The following is a 21,866-nucleotide window of genomic DNA, read 5'->3' as shown; positions in this document are numbered from 1 at the left end:
AAAAAGATACCTAACTCAATAAAGGTAAAGTCTTAAATATATTAACCAGCAAGTTACATATTACATCATTATTACTAGACCATGCCTCCAAGTCCATCAAATTATAAAAAATGTGTTCAGCATACATAAAATATACATTAGAGATTTCTCTCATCATAGGCACAATCTAATACAAAAATATATTTGACATTTATAAAGTAGAAGATTCATTTGAGAGCCTCCAAATTAGGAAAGGGGAAGGATGGTAACATAAAAAAGAAGCACACATAGATGAAAATAGCTCTACTTATGTGATTATTTTCTTTATCAGTAAGGGGAAAGGAGCAATTTACACTGAACCAAGCTACCGGGCAGATCAGTCAGTTCACAGGTTGGGTGGGTCACAGCCAGATAACTGTTACAAATTAACTCAGAGTATACTCCGATTCCAGCCATCCTCTTGGTACAGTAGACTCACACTGTACTTTTATTATTTTGGAGTCTTTAGAATCATCATCATTTGTGGGTAGATGTGCCACAAGGATTCTCTGGGAGAGACTGTTTTTAAACAAACCTACACTTCAGCTAGCAAAGAGAAACTACTGAATGATGTTATAAAGTTATCTATTCAGTTAAATGTGAGCTGAACACAAATTTATTTGAATTCCTGGAATCTTTATGGGAAAATAAGTAACTTTTAAAGTCATGAATGTACACCTAAGTTTTAATTTTAACTGAAAAGCATGAGATTTTATGTAATCTTTGAATATGGAATAGCTTGAGTGATATTGGAACTGAAAATTCAAATAAGAATGAATGAGTCAAGAACTTCATGATTCAGAAAGCTCCACAATCAAAACAGAAAAGTTTGCTGTGCAGTCTATAGATTAAGAAGAGAAAAAAAAAAAAAAGGGCAACAGTCATACTTTAAAGATTGATAATGTTCTTCCTGTTAGTTACCAATATTTTTAGATGCTAATTTCTCTTCTTGGCTTCTGGATGTACTCACTCACTGAATGTAGGATGGCGATCTTTTCTCTCTTGCTGGTATCTAAAATCCACACAGTGTTTACACCAGGAAGTTAATATGAGTAAACACTTTGGAAACAGTGCACTCAAAAATTGTTCATATCAGAGTGAGGAAACAGTTTAGCCCAAGTCAGTAAGGAGAAACTTCTTTCAAAGAAATCAGTTCCTCGAAATGAGATTAAATTATATTAAATTTGCCAATATTCTAGCTGCTCTTCTCATGTTTTATTTTATAACTATTAATGTATTAACATCATGTGAGATGATGCTTCAGTCAACAGAATATGTAAATGAATGATACTTTAAAATGATACCCTTTAGGTGGATATAAATTTAAAAAAAATTTTAACCTAAAGATTGAACCAAATTATGTCAGATTCTTGAAAGTGACTGAGGTACTTAGATTCTTCAAAACCCCAGGAGTGCAGCACTATGCATGGAGGTAAACCAAATATCGATAAAAATTAGCAATAAGGGATAAAAAAATAATTTGAATTCCTTTTATAACATCTAATAACCTGAGCTAAGGGGAAAATGATTAAATCCTGGCAATATATAGTATAGCAAATACTTCATCATCAACTATTTTGAGGCAAAAAACAAAACAAAAAAACCAAAAATCCTATATGCATTCAAAAATAACTGTTTCAAGTAATTTTTTAAAAGATTTCTAAAAGTTAATCACTAGGCAACTTTCACAAAGAATGGGGAACACTCCTAAAATATAGGTGTCATTTATCTAATTTATAGACTAGGAAAAAAAAGGTTTACTTCGAAACATTTTGTAGACGATTTGGAGGTGAATATTTTTGATAACAAAACTTCAGCTGAAGAACATTTATTTTTAATAAGTAAACCATGGGATACCAGATTATTAATGTGTGTGTGTATCTACATGTATATGTATACATGTGTGTTTTTTATAGTAAAATAATATTTGGTTGGTGGCTAGGAAATCTGCTTTGTATTCATTGTTCCACTGATAACAGGAATAATTAGAATAAGTAATAAATATTTATAAGTAATAAATTAATTGGATTAGCTGTTTTGTGCCTGAGTTTCACTGTGTGTGAAAAGGGATAAGAATATCTGTGCTAAGTTATTTATAGGAATATTTGAGGCTAAAGTAAAACACTAGAAAGCACTTTTATTTTTTCAAAACACAATATAAATGCTATGTCTTGATGCTGTTAATAATTTTACAGGTGCTGCTTAATGTCACCCATTCTGAGGTCTGCTTAAGGTAGGCATTCCTACAAGATCACAGGATGTATATTTAGTTTGATTTTATTTTAAAAATAATAAATCACAAAACTAAAATGTTCGAACAAGGTCACTTAACCTTCTCCCCAGGTGGTTAGTTATTATTATTGTCGTCATCATTATTACTTTTCAGCTACATATTTAAAAGAGGAGATCTTTAATACGTCAGCTTCACTGGGAAAATGTGTCCCTGGCACAGGTGGTTTGCAGAAGAAAAGTCGATCTTCACAAGTGCTTTGTCCTCTGCTTTTATTTTAAAGTGCAGACCCTGGGTGGGGAGGGACAGAGGGGTCACTCCAGGTCTGTCACTGAGGAACCAATTCCCTCAGAGAGGCCAGAGCAGCATGGATGCGGACGTGCAATCTGTTTTCAAAGTCATAGCCAGAGAAATCCTCCTGGAAGAGCAGACACAGATATTCGCAGACTGTTAGCTACACTTGTACGGGGCACCACGTGGTAAACCCCACTACATTTCCCACTCCTCCCAGAAAAGTTCCCTGCACTCCTAGTAAGGGTTTTATCTCCACTTGATTTTCTCATTCCCCAAACCTCAGACTTTGTATTTACTTTAAAAACATAAACTGAATGTCGGTAACGTTCTCTTTGGAGAATGTTCCTCATGCTATTCTTGAAATAGTAGTCTTAAGTTGTTCTCGAACTAAGTGACTGTTAGAAATTCTTAACTCAAGAACATAGTTATGAAAGCAAAAGTTTATTTTCCCTGGAACTGGGTGCATGCATGTATTCCTAGCAATTCAGGAGGCTGAAGCAGAAGGATCACTTGAGCCCAGCAGTTGAAGACCAGCCTGGGCAACATAGTGAGACCCTATCTCAAAAAAGAAAAAAAAAGTTTATTTTTCCCACCCAAACACTAAGACTATAGCAATTATAAAACAGGCTCAACAATGTCTCAGGATCTTGGAATTTCACTTAAAAATCTAGTGCTCAGCCAGGCGTGGTGATGCATACCTATAATCTTAATAACTAGGGAGAGGACAGGAGGGTCTCAAGTTAGAGGCTAGTCCCAGCAATTTAGCAAGAGCCTGTCTCAAAATTTTAAAAAGGGCAGGGGATATAGTTCAGTGGTGAGGTGCTCCTGGGTTCAATCCCTAGTGCCAAAAAAAAAAAAAAAAAAAAAAAAAAAAATCATGTGCTCACTGATTGAATTAGTTTTTACTTGTCCTTTCCAGAATTATTAATCAGAACATTGCTTCAGAAACTTTCTTGAATTCAGACTCAGGTACACAGTGAACAGGAAAAGAAGGGCCATGGGGAAGGAGATTATTCAGGATTTTTACCTTTGCTTGAAGAAGTAGAGTTCGGCCTCTTCCTACAGTCTAAATGCAAGAAAGACATTATCTCAGCATCTACATCCATGTACACTTAGGCAGAAAATGTTATCACAGGAGGACATGTTAATTAACACAATTCATAGTAGGTAGAGATGAGTCAACTGGTCAGTCAAGTGCAATGACTCCATTTTTCCTTAATATAAAGATGCTTATTATTCTCATCAAGACTTTGCTTGATAAATAATGTTTCACAGTCTTCACTGTATGTCTATAAAAAGCAATAAATGAGGTATAATGCTACAGGTTAAAATCTTACTAAAGAACCTAAAATTATTGATAATGAAGAAAGAGGTTTTATCTGAAGACAGTAAGATATAGCTCCTTTTTAAAGTATTGCTACGTGAGGATATCAACTTAATTTTCCAAAAAAATAGGGAGTCCAGTCTTGTTATATACATTAAGGGAACATGAAAAGAAAAAAAATTCATTAAAATAAAGAACATGGTATTAGAAGTTTTTATCTAAATTTGTAAAAATGACATTTTCTGTTTTGGTAAAATCAGATCTCCAAATTACAAGATTTTTCAATTAAAAGTTCATCTTTGGACAAATGGGCTACATATTCAAGAATTAGACTAGAGTTTTTAAATTCTGCTGACTTAGCCCATATATTTGAAAGCTAAGATGAAGTTACTAAAACTTAGAATTTTATGAAGTAAAAACCTCACTAACACATTTTACTAATTTAAATGCATATCGTAACTGTCAGTTATTTGTATGAAAGTCTAAACTTTTTTTTTTATTATTTTATTGTAAACAAATGGGATACATGTTGTTTCTCTGTTTGTACATGGCATAAAGGCATACCATTTGTGTAATCATAAATTTACATAGGGTAATGCTGTTTGATTCATTTTGTTATTTTTTTCCCTTCCCCCCCACCCCTCCCACCCCTCTCTTCCCTCTATACAGTCCTTCCTTCCTCCATTCTTGCCCCTCTCCCTAACCCTAACTCTAACCCTAACACTAACCCCTCCCACCCCCCATTATGTGTCATCATCCACTTATTAGCGATATCATTCGTCCTTTGTTTTATTGAGATTGGCTTATCTCACTTAGCATGATATTCTCCAATTTCATCCATTTGCCTGCAAATGCCATAATTTTATCATTCTTTATGGCTGAGTAATATTCCATTGTATATATATACCACAGTTTCTTTATCCATTCATCAATTGAAGGACATCTAGGTTGGTTCCACAATCTGGCTATTGTGAACTGAGCAGCTATGAACATTGATGTGGCTGTATCTCTTAATATGCTGATTTTAAGTCCTTTGGGTATAGGCCAAGGAGTGGGATAGCTGGGTCAAATGGTGGTTCCATTCCAAGTTTTCTAAGGAGTCTCCACACTGCTTTCCAGAATGGCTGCACTAATCTGCAGCCCCACCAGCAATGTAAGAGTGTACCACATGTGACATCATCTTTACTTATTATCGTTGCCATCTTTATTAAATTGGTAATTTATTCTCACTGCCATCTTTATTAATTTTTTTTCTGTTTCACACACTAGGAAGAAGATATGTGGTTAAGTAACCTAACTAATGGCATGCACATAAGGTAAATGGCAGAAACAGAATCCTGACTCAGAACTCTTCCCGGTACACCATCCTCCATCACACCATACTGTACTAGAAAAGGCATTTGATTTTCCTCAAATGAATCTTTGTCTCAAAAGTCACATCTATAATTCAAATTCCAGAGAAGACATTACTTCCTTAAAGATAGGAAAATGGGATTACTGGTTCTTCGGACTCATCCTACACGAAACCAAGGAAAACAAAATTAAGAACCCTATGGTTCGATCCATTTATTTTAAGTCAGGGATGCTTTGTGTCTGTTTGTGAGCACATTTTTGCTGATGAACGTTATTTAAAAAAAAAATATATATATATATATATATATGTAAGTAATCTTACCTCTGCTTTGTCTAATAGAAGACAGCCAAGTTCGTAGCAAGCATATGGCTGAACATACAAATTATTCTGACGACACAATTCATCTTTAGCAGCTCGCTGAAAGAACTGAAAGTAATAACAAAGTTACTGGGATGAATTTATTTCTTACTAACATACGGTTCATCACAATCTTCACGAGACAAGAATGGAGAGAGGTTTTGTTTTCCAGATCAGATTTTCTCTTCTCACTTTCATTCCTTCCTATTCACCCCATCCACATCTTAGAAGCCTGGTGGTCTTCCTCCAGAATATGTCTTCTACCACTCAGCTAACTAACTTGTGCTACTTATTTTTCTAGTTGACACACCCACTTCTATTGATCTTATTACTGAAAAATATTTTTATTTGTATGTAAGAGTCTAAACATCCACATTTTTATATTTAAAATGGAAAACACACAAATCATCTCTTGACATGTGTCTTGATTGTGTCTTCTTGGTATTTAAGCAGGTTGTCTAAAATAAACTATTTAGAGTCATGTAATAACTATCATAATCCCTCACTGAAAGATGATTTTAAAATTCCAATACAAATATATTAATATTCTTGCATTCAAAAGTCACGTCTCTATTACTAAAAGTAGTCAAAGTAACTCTGTGATACACTTAGAGAAATGAACTGAGCTGGGGATGTAGCTCAGTGGTTGGACGGACCTGGGTTTTATCTCCAACACCAAAATGAAAACAAAACAAAAACTCACCAAACAAAAAACTTGGTTAGAAAAGTCCCTCCAACTACACTGGAAACTTGTTAGTGATTCTTTTTTACTTAATATGTACATAAACTATCCTAAGTCAGCAACTTCCTTAACTTTGCCTCCAGTTCTGCATCAGAAATCTATAGGTATAAAGGAAGAAAATGATTGTTTTGGTTTCTGTCCATCTGGGAGGCCTCCTTCAAATGATCTGCCTCCTGATTTCTTCCTCCTCTCTCCTGTGGAGACTGTCATCTTTGATAAATAGCTAATGCCAGAAAAAAAGTTCATGTATAAAGAAGTATTCTGCAGTTACATTAAAAATACTACATTAATCATCATCAACTTCTAACATCTGAAAAGATGGTGTTAATCAAGTACCGTGGGATGTTTGGTTTTGTTAAATGCTTTTTCATCTTTCTCACAAACATAGATGTAGGTGGTCCCGGTTTATTTTCTGTAGCCATGACAGTATTAACAGTTTACCTGAACGGCATCTTCTGAGTTTCCTAGACATTTGTGAATGGCACCAAGAAGCAAATACTTTAATCCAACAACAGACGAATCATCCACTTCATGGCAAGCTTAAAGAGAGGGAAGCAAAAATAGCAGGAAGGAAATACAGTCATTCTGTTCCTTGAATATCACCAAGCGTTAAGTCACTATTTCACCATTTAGCTACACATCAGTTCATGTTTCTGCTCCCTGAAATTCAGAAGGCACCATTCTTCCTCCATTAGTGAATTTCCTCAATCAAAAAAGGCAAGGTTATCAAACTTTAAAGAGCCAAGAAAACTCAAAACAGCATCACATTATCACCAAGTGAAAGAAGCCACTCTGAAAAGGTTGGGAGTACCATTTCAGGTATATGACATTCTAGAAAAGGCCAAACTATGGGGGTAGTTGAAAGATCAGTGGTTAGCAGAGGTGATGGGGGGACAAACAGGTGGAGCATAGAAGAGACACATCATTATGCATTTATTCAAACCCACAGAATGTGAGGCACTAGAAGTGAACCCCAATATGAACTACAGACTTGGGTGAGTATGATGTGTCATTGCTGGTTCACGGAATGTCACCAACGAACCACCCGGAGGCAGGAAGCTGCAGTGGGGGAACCTACGGGACAGGAAGGAGTACGTGGGAACTGTCTCTTCCACGCAGTTTGCTGTGAACCTAAAACTGCTCTAAGAGAGAAGACTCTTATTCAAGGACACTGCATCACATTAACTTCGCAAACCATGCAACAGGCACCTTCTCATGTCTGGATGAGGTACGGCACTAAGCCATCAAGGGGGACCCGAAGCTTTCTGGAGGACAGACACATGTGTTGGAGGATGTTATGGAAGTTTTCCAAGGTAATGAGACTGGACACCGAGGGCAGCTAACAGAAGAAGAAAGGAAGTAATATAGGGATTTCTGTGGGTTAATAAAGACAGTAAGTTTCAATCAGAGTACATGTGTATAAAATGTGCTCAAGTTACAGAACACTGCAAGAGTTGGGTGGTGTGGTGGGGAGGTAAACATGAAGAATAAAATCTGGGCCTGTAGAAATAGGAGTTGTCCCCCAAAACCCAGCTGGGAGCACTCCTATATTAAAAAAAAAAAAAAAGAAAAAAGAGCTCAAAAGATCTTAAGGTAGCGATGTTAAGGAAATGTTAAATGCAGTTCATTCACTTGCTTATTCATTCATCCATACACTCACTCAGTCAAAATTTATTTGGTACCTACTATTTTCCAGGTGCTCAGACTACAGTAGTGACAAAATAGGTAAAAATCCTTGCTTTTACAAAGGACTAGAATAAACTTTTCTCCAGAGAAGACATACAAGTGGCTGACAGGTACGTGAAAGATGTTTAACATCATTAGTCATTAGGGAAATGGGAATCAAAAGTACAAGGAGCTAATAGTTCACATCTGTTGGGATCACCATTATTAAACAAACAAGACACCCTGAAATAATTAGAGGGTGTGGAGGAACTGGAACCCTTCTTGGTGGGAATATAAAAAAATGTACAAATATAAATGTAAATGTAAACATAAAGTAGTTGCTATGGTAAACAGGATGGTGGTTCCTCAAATAAAAAATTAAAATAGAACTAACATAATCCAGCAATCTCCTTTTGGTTATTTACCCAAGAGAACTAAAATCAGGATCTCAAAGAGATATCTACACTCACAAGGTCACTGTAGTATTATTCATAACAGCCAAGATAAGGAAACAATTTAAATGTCCATCAGTGAATAAATGGATAAAGAAGATGCAGAACAGACATATAAAGGAATATTACTCAGTCTTACAAAAGAAGGAGATCCTCTCACAGGCGACAACGGGGAGGAACCTTGAAGAACATTATGCTAAGTGAAATACCCTGTTCACAGTAGGACAGATACTATATGAGTCCACTTATATAGGTATCTGCACTAGTCAAATTCATAAACAGGGTAGAATGAAGATTTTTAAGGGATGGGGGAAGAGAAATGGGAGCTGCCATTCAATGTGTTTAAAGCTTCAATTATGCAAGATTTAAAAGTTCTAGAGAAAGGGCATACAACAGTTAACAACAAAAAAATTACTAGGAAGATTGTAAATGGTGTAAATGTGCTTGGAGGGCAATATGGGGAAATGTACCAAAGTAGTTAATTAGCACATACCTTCGACTCAGAAATCCCTCTTTTAGGAACTTGCCCTCGGGTTATGTGGCACACAGATGCAAAGATGCACGTGTGGGTATGGTCATTAAGCAACTGCTGGATAAGCAATGTGTGCGCAGCTCGATACAGTTACATAAATCATCAATGTCTCATATTTTGGAAGACTACAGAGACATTTAAAAGAATGAGGCAGATCTATATGTCAATATTAAATGAGCCCCAAAATGTTGTTAAATGAAAAAAAGCACAGCGTGGAAGTGTGGGTAGAGAATGTTCTGGTTAAGTACAGCCATCCCTTGGCATCCTTGGCACATTGGTCCCAGGACCCCCTCAGGATACCTAAACCCAAAGATGCTCAAGTGCCTCATGTAAAATGGCCTAGTATTTGCAGATACCCCATGTGCATCTTTCTATATATTTCATATCATCTCTAGGATTACTTGAAATGCCTAATAAAATGTAAACACTATATAAATAGTTATATAAACACTATATAAATGTTACACTGTATTGTTTAGGGAATAATGAGAAGGAAAAAAGTCAGTATGTACATGTTCAGTCAGATGCAATCTTTTTTTTTTTTTTTCAAATATTTTCTGTCTGCAGCTGAATAAACCCACAGATGCAGAACCTGCAGATGGAGGCAGGGGGAGACTATAATTGTATGCAGATACACATACACACTCACACCTATATAGATACCCACATATGCATATGAATGCGTAGAACATCTCCAGAAGGTCACTCCCCAAACCACAGGCTGTAGCTGTCTTTTGGGAAGAGATGGTTCCTGGAGTGGAAGGGATGCTTGACATTTTGCTCCCCACCTCTTTGAATATTTTTGCAAGTTTGTGAACTACTTAAAAAAATTAAAGCACTGTGATCCTCAAAACAAAAAAAAAAAAGTATGTCAACAACAAGAAATATCCTACCCTTAAGAAGCTTACATCTTATGGGGGAAACAGTTTAGAAGACAAACAGGTAAAACATGTTTGTTAAGTGTAAATGCTCAGGTGAAAAATACGGGGGCAGGGGGATTAGGAGTGTGTGCATAGGTCAAGCTTCACCAAAGGAAAGGAGTGAAGCAGCCATGTGGGTGTGAGAGGGGAAGCACTCACAGTCCTAAGAGCATGTGTAAAGGCACTGGGGCCAACAGTGAACAAGAAGAATCAGCAAGGCTAGAGCCCGGGGAGCAAGGGGAAAGAGCAGAGAGCAATTGTGTAGGACTCTGCCAGCCACCGAGTGAACTGGAATGATGGACCATAGACAGTTGTGAGAAGTGGAGTGACATGATAGGACTCAGGTTTAGACAATCACCCTGGCTGCTGTGCTGAGAACAGATGGCTTCGCACCAGGAAGGATGCACTAGGTGGAACCAGGTGGTGGGGGCAGGCCATGAGTGAAACCACCAGACCAGGAGACAGTGACCCAACAATCTCTGTGGACAGTTACAGGGGGACTCAACGCACAACGCCGTGAGGGCTTGACAGACAGTTTACTAAGTGCTTAGGACCCATGCTGCCTGCCGTCATCAGTTTAACCTTCTCTACAAAATCTTCACTGAACTCTGCATAGCTGGATTGATTTGGAGCATTACTGCTTAACACCAGGGAATGATATAATCTAATTAATAGATCTCAGAATTGGGTTGACTTTTAATAAAGATATTAAAGAACGATCTCAGAGTCACCCCAGAGACTGCTTTCCTTTCCACCAACACATCTTTCTTGTTAGTTTTTTCATTTTGGAACCTGAAAAGAGAATAGTCAAATCTCACGTGTGATTCATTCTTGTGTCAGGCACAAGAATTACTGCCTCTTATATCTCTTTGGTTTTTCATTTTCTCAAAACACCTGGTCCTGTACTTGCACATTTAAAAACTACATAACGTCTTCATTATCCCTTTGAGTTAGACATCGATAGATATTCTATACTTGCTTCTATAAGAGAAAGGTTTTAAGTTATGGAAAGCCTTTAAAAATGAACGTAGCAGGGCTGGGGACATAGCTCAGTTGGTAGAGTGCTTGCCTCGCAGGCACAAGGCCCCGGGTTCAATCCCCAGCACTGAAAAAAAAAAAAAAAAAATAGTAGGATTAATATCCCTGTGGGAAGGGACATTCCCATTCTAATTACAGAGCCATGGCCCAAAACTTCTTTTGGAATTTCTTTTGATCCCTGTAATACCAACGGTGGCAAAGTTTTAACCTTTAAGGGCAGATTCTTTGTTTTTGTTTGTTTGTTTTTGTTTTTGTTTCAAGAGATAGGTAGAAGTCATATACAGGGAAGTCTGATGATAAAAATATGTGATTGATGGACAATGCAGTCTGGTCAAAAACAAGTGTGATGGCAGAAAAATCTGACAGATTTTCTAAAGTGGCTTATAATCTATTTCTGTTCATATTAATGCCTTTTGGGAAAGGGCAGTATATATGTGCATAAGAATATATTTCCAAAGACACTCTCCATGAAACCATCCTTTTGGACGTACTTGTATTTATTTAACATAGCTGTCTCATCTTGTAATTGTACTTCAGCTGTGTGGGTTAAGCCTCTCGGCACCCTAGGAAGGCGAAGCTGTTTGCCGGATCACTGAAAGCCCTGCTACTCAAAGTGCTGTCCTCAGACCAGCAGCACGGACGCTGGCTCCCGGGGGGGGCTGGGCACGTCACCTGGCCGTTCTGAGTCTGCTTCCTCATCTAGAATGGGTATGACAATACTCTGCCTTTCCTCTCTCTCTGGGTTGCAATGTGGAACAAATACTTTGCTAGACTACAAAATGCCATTCAAATATCTACCATTAAGCCTTTAGGAGAAAAGAAATCTTATTTCTTTAATAATCAATGAAGCCCTATCTTAGTCAAAGATGTAGTTCATTCTCCCTTTGAAATTTTCCTATGACTATAATAATTATCACAGCTACCTATAAACTTCTGGGTTTTCTCATACATGAATCAAAATGTAGGCTTCTAATTATACTCCTAGGTATATGTCTACACAAAACACTTGTAAACTTATGTTGTACATTTATGTCCGCAGTGACTTGGCTCAGGATAGTTTAAAAAACAAAAATAAACCAAATGTCCACCAATAGGAGAACGAATAAACAAATAACAGTATGGGTACTGCCACACCATGGAACACGCCGCAGTCAGTAAGAGAAACTGCCTCCTGCTACAGGCTGCAACGTGGATACATCTCACAGACAAGCGGAACAGGTGAAGCCAGGTGAGAAAAAGGACATCCTGTGTGGTTCCTCTTATACGGAGTTCAAGGACAGGAAACAGTCATCTACGGACATGGAATCAGAACACTAGCTGCCCTGAGGTGGAGATTAACCGGGAAGGGGCATGAGGAAAATGTCAGCAGTGGTAGATCATGATCATGGTGACGGATGCCAGGTGTATACATGTGTCACGATGATTTGTGGAATGGGACATTAAATCTGAGTGTTTTATGCATGTGAATTACACCTATGTGAAACAAAGTGCTTTCTGTGGGGGAGAAAACGCATGCTCCCAGCAACCCCCATGGCTGCGTAACTAAGACCACGCGTAACAGAGCATCACCAAGCACTCCCAGCCAGGCGAGTGCATCTGTCCACGCCAGTGCCTCCCACGCCCACGTGCTGTGAGACAGGACGGCCTTCCCTGCTAGGCTCACACCGCCAGCCGCACTCTGAGCAGTGCTAAGGGGGAGCTGCGCCGAGGAAACTGCGGGTGTGCACAGTACTCGCGCTTACCTTGACTCATCCTCTGCAGGTTGGGGAAGGAGCAGTTGGGAAGGGCTTTCCACAGGTACAAGACCTCGATGGACGCCAGCACACACAGCACTTTGGTTGGGGTTTGCTTCCGAAATTTCTCTGCCTGCAAGTAGTTGGAATAATTAGGCTCCATTTTTCAAAAATCAATTCAAATACAAAATACGTTCTGGAGACATGGAAAAAAGCACACGGTTCATAGTCAACATGAGTGGCCCTCTCCTGCAAAGCCAAAAATGAAAATTTCTCCATATTAGAAAAACATTCTACTTTTCAGATTCTAATACGTTTGTAGATCTGCCTCACATTCATCGTTCAACTTAATCTATTCTCAAGGGATTCTGAAAACTCGGGGATGAAACAAGACTTATTTTAGTTTAAATTGATGCATTTGTAACAGGTGTGTGACAAACAGTAACTCCATGTATTACATGGAGGATGGAAGACTAGAGACACTTGGGCCACAGGTCTATTGAGCTTTAAATGTTCTCCTTAGCCCTAGTGTTCTCAGTTGCATTCCACAATTAATCCAATGTGTATTCAAACGAATCCGTTACATGGTCATTCAATAGATACTAATGAAACTAAAAAAAAAAAACATGCTTATAAAGTAAAAGAAAATTTGTAAAATTAAAATCATGGAAACCTCAGGATATGACATGATATTATGTGATTCAAGGTTAGTTGGCATGATCTTATTCCCTCACCAAAAAATGCAGAATAAATTTGGGACATTGTCCCTGTCGTTTGAAGCTTTCTGCTGGCAAACCTGATGTACATTTTAGCTTTTTATTATATCAAAATGTGAGGTGCATCCGACAATGTGTCTAGTTCTGAGAGTGCCTTTTGAGACTACCTCATTTTTAAGGCAGATGTTTTCCCTGTCCAGATGTGCTCAATAGCTCTGCAGGATCTGTAATATCTTGACTCAACTTTTCTTTTCTTTTTTTTTTTTTTAAAGTTTGCTGTAGTTATTTGTAGAGAGACAAGTATTTTTTATTCAGAGCAGAAGTGTGCTCACCGGAGAAATTCTCTCCAAGATGGTGAAGTGCATTTCAAGTGGCACATCTGTCACCTGGTTTGAACATGTTTTCCTAAAGCCTATCCAAGGCAGGGCTAGTCACAAATGTCCATCATAAATAAGACACCAGACCCATCAGGTCCAACATACCTTTTTCACTGAGAACTGTTCGATCTGATTGTTTTTCCTTTTGAAGAGTTTCTGAACCTCTTTGAAGACGATCTGTGCCCCTTCCACATCACCAGTGGCTCCCTGACAGACTGTAAGAAAGCAGAATTGGGCTGGGGATATAGCTCAGTTGGTAGAGTGCTTGCCTCGCAAGCACAAGCCCTGGGTTCAATCCCCAGCACCGCAAAAAAACAAACAAACAAAACTAAAACAAAACAAAAAAGCAAAAGAAAGCAGAATTGTATTTCTAGAGTATCAGGAGGAAATGCCACTGATATCCAGGAGGATGATGCCTGGAAAATACCACCAAGGAAAACAGAAAAACACAGGAGTGCACATGTATAAAGACTGCCTCACATGGGACTACGCCGTTCTGCTCACCCATGTCCCCCAGAGCTTTGGGAAGACCCAGGAAAGCCACGATCCCCATCCCCTTGTTGGGGAGGAAGGCTTGCATGTAATGAAATCCTCAGCTGCTGTCACAGTGTACAAGCTACTTGGAGCCCACATGCCCAGAGGGTGGAATAAAGAAGGAAGTTTGGAGGCTGAGGATGTGGCTCAGTGACAGCATCCACAAGGCCCTGGGTAAATTCCCAGCAACACCCAAAACAAAAAACAGCAAACGAAATTCAGGGAAGAGCAACTAGGAGTTCAGGGGCTCGTGAAAGCTTCATGGCAGGAGAAGGGTATCTGTGCCCTACAAAGAAGGTCACGGGTCAGTCCTGCACATGTTCATTGGCATCCTACCACCATACCCCACCAGCAAAATGTGAAGAAGCAGCACAGACCTGTGGCCAGGAAAAAATGCATGTGGTTAACAGGACACCTTAGCATAGGAGAACCAAAGTGCTTTTAGGAAGGACCAGAAAAGAAGAATCATTTCTCTTGGGATGACAGGAAGCTTTGAGAAGTCAAGCTGAGCCTTGAAGGATGGGTAAGATCTAGATCATCAGCATACCATCTGCATACTGCCCTGGGCCCCGTGCAGACAACCCTTTAGGTGTGAGACACAGTATATTAACTCATATGTCAAAACTAAGCATATTCAAACACCAGATGCAGCCACGAGAAACTGGATGTCCCGTAAAGTAAGGAGCATAAATGAAAGAGGGTTTTGTATTGATTGCTAATGGTCTCACACAATTTTATAGGGACCATAGGATATCCAGGATAAAGGCATTGGCTCATGTTAATTCTATCTTAAATAGATGAGTTAGGAGGATAGAATGAGAAGGGAAGATGTTTCATTAAATCCAAATGTTTAAAATAAGGAGGTACTCAAAATAGCATTTGGGGGGTTGGGGGTGTGGTTCAGTACTTAAGTGTGCTAAGCATGTGTAAGGCCCTGGGTTCAACCCTCAGCACTGGAAAAAAAAAAGTTTGGGTTAGTCTTTTTTTTTTTAACTTTAGTTTTACCTTTTTGAAAAAACATATATATATATATATGAATATAATGTATATCTATTTAATTGTAAATGGACATAATACCTTTATCATTTTTCCATTTTTACGTGGTGCTGAGGATCGAACCCAGTGCCTCACATGTGCTAGGCAAGCAATCTACCACTGAGCTACAACCCCAGCCCTGGGTTAGTCTTGATTTTGTTTTTTTTTATACTGGGAATTGAACTCAGTGGCATTTTACCACTGAGCTAAGTCCCCAGTCCTTTTTTATTTTTTACTTTGAGACAAGGTCCTACTAAGTTGCTGAGGCTGGCCTCAAACTTGCGATCCCCTTGCCTTAGCCTGCCAAGTCTCTGGGATTACAGGCGTGCATCACCACATCTGGCAAGCTTTAATTTTAAGTAAAAGAATTATTTATGTGGCTGCTAAGGAAAGTTCTCCTACATAAACCTGAAAGGGTTTGCATAAAGTTGCTTAAAGGCAAGAAATGTATAATCAAATTGGGTGTCAATTCCACACCACAGGGCACTTTATATATCACAGGACAGACAACACTTTTGTCCACCAGGTGGCAGCACATGTTCACTTATCTCACAAAGACCAAAAGCAAAACACAACCGAGATTAGTGTTTATCATATAATGATATGCAGAGCTGAAACACCTCACGTTCAGTAACAGTACAAGTAAATATGACAAGGTTAACAGGTAAACGTTGGAGCAGATGACTCAAACTCTATGCAACTCCATAACCAGGGCACCAAACAACATGAACATGATGAAAAAGATATGTGCTAACTCAAATTTCTTTAAAATCCTGATAAATAAAAAATTCACAGAAAAAAAAAAAAAAAAAGAAAAGAAACAGAAAGAAAGAAAAGGAAAAAAAATGGAGTAAGGGCAGGTGAGGTTGTTGAGGGCAAAATGTTCAAAAACTGGGAAAGCCTCACAGTAAGTATTTCCAAGACAGAGCATAGAATCAGCCAAGCACAGAAGCGGGTAAGGGAAGAAAGGGACATCAGGTACACTACTGAATTTCTTGGTGTCTGGCTGGGTCAGTGAACACAGTAGTCCACTGCTATTTACTAGGTTGCGCAAAATATTAACATGTCAGGGAAACTTCTGCTTCCATGATTCTCCACCTGCCGGTTTGTGTGGGCTGACTGACCACAGACAGGCATGTTATGGCTATGTGGACTACCACTCACCTGCAGTCAAATATGCGTAATAACACTGTGACCACCTGGACTCATTTTTCAGCCTCTCAAAGGAACTGAATGCATCCTTGAAGTTGAGTTCAATCATGCTGCACCAACCTAGGAAGAAATATTTTTAGCACACGACCGTAAAGTAGAGAGCTCCAGAGTCCATATTTAAGCTACAAATCTCCAATACTATCACTATCCTTCTTGTGAATGTTCTAGGAAATAATGGAAACTTAAAATGATTTTTTCCCTGAATGCCTTCAGTATAAAGTTTGAGCAAGACATGGCACTTTGGATTTCACAACTGATTAAGCAGTGTAGAAGAAACTGGCATAAAGATTTCTAGAAAGAGACTCCAGTTTACCCCATATCACTGTCAGATTAAACCAGGTACTTCTCCAAGAATAGGCGCAGGCAGAAAGAGTAGCAGTGGAAGTAATATGTTACATTATAGACGGAGTGACCTCCTCTAAAAAATCTCAAGGCACTCACCTAATTGATTAATTATTACTACTAATTGTCAGACTTTTGTGAGAAGTAGAGAGAGAACCAGTCAGAAATAAGTACTCCCCACACTCCCTATGCTCTTTGGTAGTAGAGCCGAGAAGGAACTCATCTTTCCTGCATTAAAACACTGTCACACTGGTGTTCTTGTTGGGAACAGTAGCCACTGAAAGGAAAAAAAGTGATATTCTCATTGTTAATCATATTATCTTCCATCAACTGGCCCTACTGCGTGCTATCATGTGACACCAATTCTTGCTAATCTGTAGTGCAACCTTGCAAAGCTGGCTGAGGGTGTCCTCTTGTTAGAGGGAAAAACCGAAGGCAGCCACAGGTCAGTGAGTTGCTCAAGGCCCCACAGCTATTAGGAGGGAAGAATTGCAGATCAAGGTCCAATGTTCTCTCCTTTTCACAATACTTCCCCCATAAAAATAAATATGCTGGTATCAGGTCTCAAAGTAATCATGTAATCTTGGACTTGCCATTTAAACAATTTGGTGGGGAATGATATCCACTTACATCAACCTCACAAATTCTGTGGTGGGACTTCTATGTTGACTTATTTTAGCTAATTGTTTTCATCCCATATTAGATGTCAGGGAATGATCTGGATTAAATACAAAACATAGGTGGAGGCATTAAGCACAAAGCCTGCAGAACAAGTTAGAGATGTGACTTATTCCTGAGTCAACCTTCCTAAGGCCTGGGGTAGATGGTTCCTAGGCTTCCTTCAGTTCTGAAGTCCTGTCCTACAACAGACCTTGAAATGGTATACCAGAAAAAGCCACCAAAGCTGGCTTTTAATATCAAGTTATTTGAAATACATCTCACTCTACCTTATGCCACTAAGTAGAGCCACAACAGAGTTTAGGTTACATAAAAGTAACGTTTCCATGGGATTACACATCGTCTCTTCCTAAACCATAACAGGCATTCAAACAGTAATGTTATTTATTGGGTAGTTCCCAAACTTTTTGTTTGCACTTTTTTTCAGAGGCTTCAGGAAGACAATTATATGCACAATAAGAAAAGTTAGTGGCAAGCATGACAGGGTCTGAGCATTCTCCACCTCCTCTTCCCTGTCCCTCTGCAGAGACAGGGAGACAGTACAAGTCAGTGAGAAGGCTCAGCAGCCACTCTGGAGAAGGAGGGGAGAATTGTAGGCAAATTAGCACTTCCAAGTCCATTTACAAATGGATCTGGAGGAGGAAGAGAAGCCTCTGCAGGTGTGGAGCCTCCTGTGGAGGATTCACATAAAACTCAGGGCTGCTATGGGTGGGCACCCCAACACCAACGGTGATTATGTGGCTCAGAAGGTTTAGGCAACTTGCTGGCCATCTCAGGGCTAGATGGTGGAGGAGTTGGCATTGGGTCCAACTCTCCCCTGTGCTATATTTTTCTTTTCAAATAAGCACTGGTGGGAAGGAGGAACAAAAGAGCTTTGAATTCTAATGTGCACTAGGTATTTACAAATGTCAATGCAGTTAATTCACTTAACATTGCCTATTATTCTAAAATCAAAGTAACAGGACCCAGAGAGAGAAGTCCCATGACATGTACTCGTGTAACAAAGTCCCTATTATGCAACACAGCATTTTGCAAGGAAAGACTGAATAACATTACAAATGAAAAAATCCATCAAGAAGCTTCAATACTACTTAATAACAAGAAGGTGGAGAGACATTTCATATTTACCAATTTCATATAGGCAGACATGCTGAATTTCTCTCTGATCTACTGCAAGTTCCAAAGCAGTATGGAAAGAAGTCAAGGCACTGTTGATTTGACACTAAGGAAAAAAGGGAAATGGAGTTAGTGGCTAAGATCTGTCACTGACATAATCATCCTAATGCAAAAACAACTTTTTCCTATAAAATTACTTTAAACAGATTAAGCAGTGTAGAAGACAGTCATTTAAGGATTGCTAAGACAGTACTCCAATGGTCTGAGCATTGTGCAATTAACCTAAGCACAGAGAATTTTTTTTTTGAGACAGGGTCTCACTATGCTGTTCTGGCTGGTCTTGAACTCTCGATCTTCCTGCCTCTCTGCCTTCGGAGTGCTGGAACTATGGGTACACATCCCACACCCAGCTGGAGGACTCCTTTTGCTCAGGCAGTAAATTCCACCTGCAAGGGCTCAGTTCATAGTCACCTTCTCCCTCAGCACCCTCTTCCTGCTAGTACAGTAGAACTTGTTGTACAATAATTGCTTGCTAATCTAGCTCTTTGTTACCAGATACGTTCTAAAAGCACAGGGCCTTTTTCCATCCTTGGGTGTGTATCCAACCCAGGCCCAGAAAGAGTCTCCATCAGCCCTGAGTGAATGCATGAAGCCTGAAGCCACTCCTCTTAGGCCAGTCCTCAGTCCTCTGTGTGGCCCCCTTAATCTCTACCACACGGTGGACAGTTTGATTATCTAACCAGAATGCTGATCTCTGATTGCTGCTCATCATCGGATCTCCCCTCCCACTATTTTAGAAATTCTCCAAAGATCCAGATTACACTTGCAACTTCTGCATTCATCCGCTAATGTCCAGAAACAACAGGCTCCAATAGAGTCATTTCTGCTTTTTCTGGTTTAATACAGTAGTCACCCACCCTAGCCCCTATTTGCAGTTCTACTATCTGTCGGTTCAGTTACCTGTGGTCAACTGTGATCAGAAAACACAATATAATACAAGCACACGTTGAAAGAGAAGACCATAATCATACAACTTTTATGACACTATATTGTTATAATTGGTCTATTTTATTAGTTATTGACGTTAATCTCTTACTGTGCCAATTAATAAAATGAAACTTTATCTTAGGTATTCACATATAAGACAAATCTAGTATACATGGGGTTTGATACTATCTGTGGTTTCAGGCATCACTGGGGGTCTTGGACTACTACACATTTAGTTTTTCTCTTCACTAGACTCCTTTTGAAGTCTGCAGACCTGATTTCACCAGCACTTGATAAGAACACCTAAAAAGCATCACTAGAACAACAAAGGGTTGCTGACCCCTAGATAGGCATCAGAGGCCTTCAGTACCATGTACATAATAAATAAAACCTCACACACCGGAAGTCCTGGCACAGCCTGCTCACAATGGTGTGTCAGGCTGCATGCACTCCTTCCCTGCTCTAGTTGGTGTGAGCAGCTTCCCCTGCCCTGCACGTGCTGGGCTGTGGCTTTTCCTTCATCCCTTCTCTTGTGCTTCCCTGGGTGTCTCCTGCTGCTGCTCCACACTCATTTCCTCCTCATGGTTCCCAGGTGCCTCTTCTCTGCACAGCCAGCTGAGCAGGGGAAGGTGGGGTGCTGGAAGAGAAGCCCCAGGCTTTGGGGAGGACCACCCGCATTGCAGAAGGCCTCTGGGACAGCAAGGCACTATGAGTCAGCAAGGTGATCTTTAGGACAGCCCATGACTCAGGAACATTGTAAGCCAAATGATTCATTAACCAAGGCCAGATCAATAAATGTCCATGCCCTAAAGTGACATGCTGCTCTGTTGTCAGGAAGGTTCAAACCACAGTGATGAAACCCTTATCCTCAGCTCTGAGTGCTGGGTAGGTGGCCACAGAATGATACACATCAGCATGTCACCAATTCCTGCCCTGGAGCATTTTAATATGTAGTTGGGGGGAACCCTGTGGGAATGTGCAATAGACTCACAATGCTGAAGTCATGCTAGCTGTAAGTACACAGTCACCACACAAAACACCAACAAGGTAAACATTAATCAGTCTTCTATGAAATGTGTGTGTGTGTACATGCCGTGATAGCTTGATGCTTGCTACGCCCAACATGAACTTTTCCTTTTCTGGATCATTAGTTCTTTTGCTGCTTCATATATGCACTTGATTCAGGATGGTGACAAAGAAACCCCAGGTTAGGGCTTCTGCTTTATACATATCTGCTTGCTAAGTTAATGACACTCAGCTTTCACAGGATATTTCTGAATGGGCCATGGTCGCTGAGCTGTCCTCAGCCGAGGGTTCAATGCATGATGGTGCAATGCCACAATGTCCTTCAGAGGACAGAAAGCACTCAGCAAGCACATATTGCACAATCACTACATGTCAGGGGTGGCCAGGCTCTGGAGGTGCAAAAGTGAGTCAAAACAAGGTTTTGCAAACAAGTAAACAAAAAGGACCAAAAGGTAATATTTGAATTGACCTCATTTCTCTTAAGCCTTTCAAAAACTGAGGAAAGCACTACTGTATTTTGACATGAAGTGAAGTTCAAAGAGGTTAAGGAACTTGGTCAAGGTCAATAAGCTAGGAATTGACTAGTGTTCACATTCTGCTCTGACTGCCTCCAAAGTATGTTTTCTGTTTGGGATGCATAGTTGCAGATATGGTTAAATTAAGGATCGTGAGGCACAGGAGGTCATCCTGGATTATCTCGATGGGCTGGAAATGTAATCACATTCATTGTTCTATAGAAGGAAGCAAGGGGAGACAGACACATGAAAAAGGAGAGGCACCATAACTGCAGAGACTGAGTGGCCAGAGGCCCAGGTATGCTGGCAACCACCAGAGGCAGAAGAGATGAGAAAAGGATTCTCACTATAGCCTCAGGAGCAAGCGAGGCCCTGCTGACACCTTGATATCATTTGGTGCAGTTTTGAGAAAACCTAGTACATGAGAATTGGTCACCAAAGGTAGTAGGTGCTATAAACCAAAGAAAAGAGGCAGACAAATGTAGAACTGCACAAAATGCAGCTTATCAGGGATTTATAGGTAGAAGCACATCTTGGGGGGTGGGCACCAAGACTGGAGAATCCTTGTACTCCAGGACAGGAGGAAAGGATTCATATAGTACACTAGACAAAGATGGCCGGCAGTCAACTGACACATACCCAGGCTTTCTCAAAAACTCTTAACATGCC

The 21,866-nt window shown here is 39.6% G+C and overlaps 1 protein-coding gene across 1 annotated transcript in view; it reads right to left on the bottom strand.

The window, feature by feature from the left end:
* Positions 1-25: 25 nt before the first annotated feature.
* Positions 26-21,866, bottom strand: part of Ttc39c (tetratricopeptide repeat domain 39C) — a 99,359-nt gene continuing 77,518 nt past the window's right edge. Inside the window, exons 7-14 of the mRNA XM_047526618.1 lie at positions 18,682-18,775; positions 16,486-16,593; positions 13,858-13,967; positions 12,669-12,792; positions 6,761-6,858; positions 5,542-5,646; positions 3,570-3,608; positions 26-2,666 (exon numbers count right to left, since the gene is read on the bottom strand). Coding sequence (XP_047382574.1) covers positions 2,577-2,666; positions 3,570-3,608; positions 5,542-5,646; positions 6,761-6,858; positions 12,669-12,792; positions 13,858-13,967; positions 16,486-16,593; positions 18,682-18,775 — 768 coding nt within the window. The 3' untranslated portion in view covers positions 26-2,576. The remainder of the gene's footprint in view (positions 2,667-3,569; positions 3,609-5,541; positions 5,647-6,760; positions 6,859-12,668; positions 12,793-13,857; positions 13,968-16,485; positions 16,594-18,681; positions 18,776-21,866) is intronic.

Source organism: Sciurus carolinensis, chromosome 15 (genome assembly GCF_902686445.1).
Source record: "Sciurus carolinensis chromosome 15, mSciCar1.2, whole genome shotgun sequence".
In the NCBI taxonomy this organism is placed as follows: Eukaryota; Metazoa; Chordata; class Mammalia; order Rodentia; family Sciuridae; genus Sciurus; species Sciurus carolinensis.
This window is presented reverse-complemented; position numbering and strand designations above follow the sequence as displayed.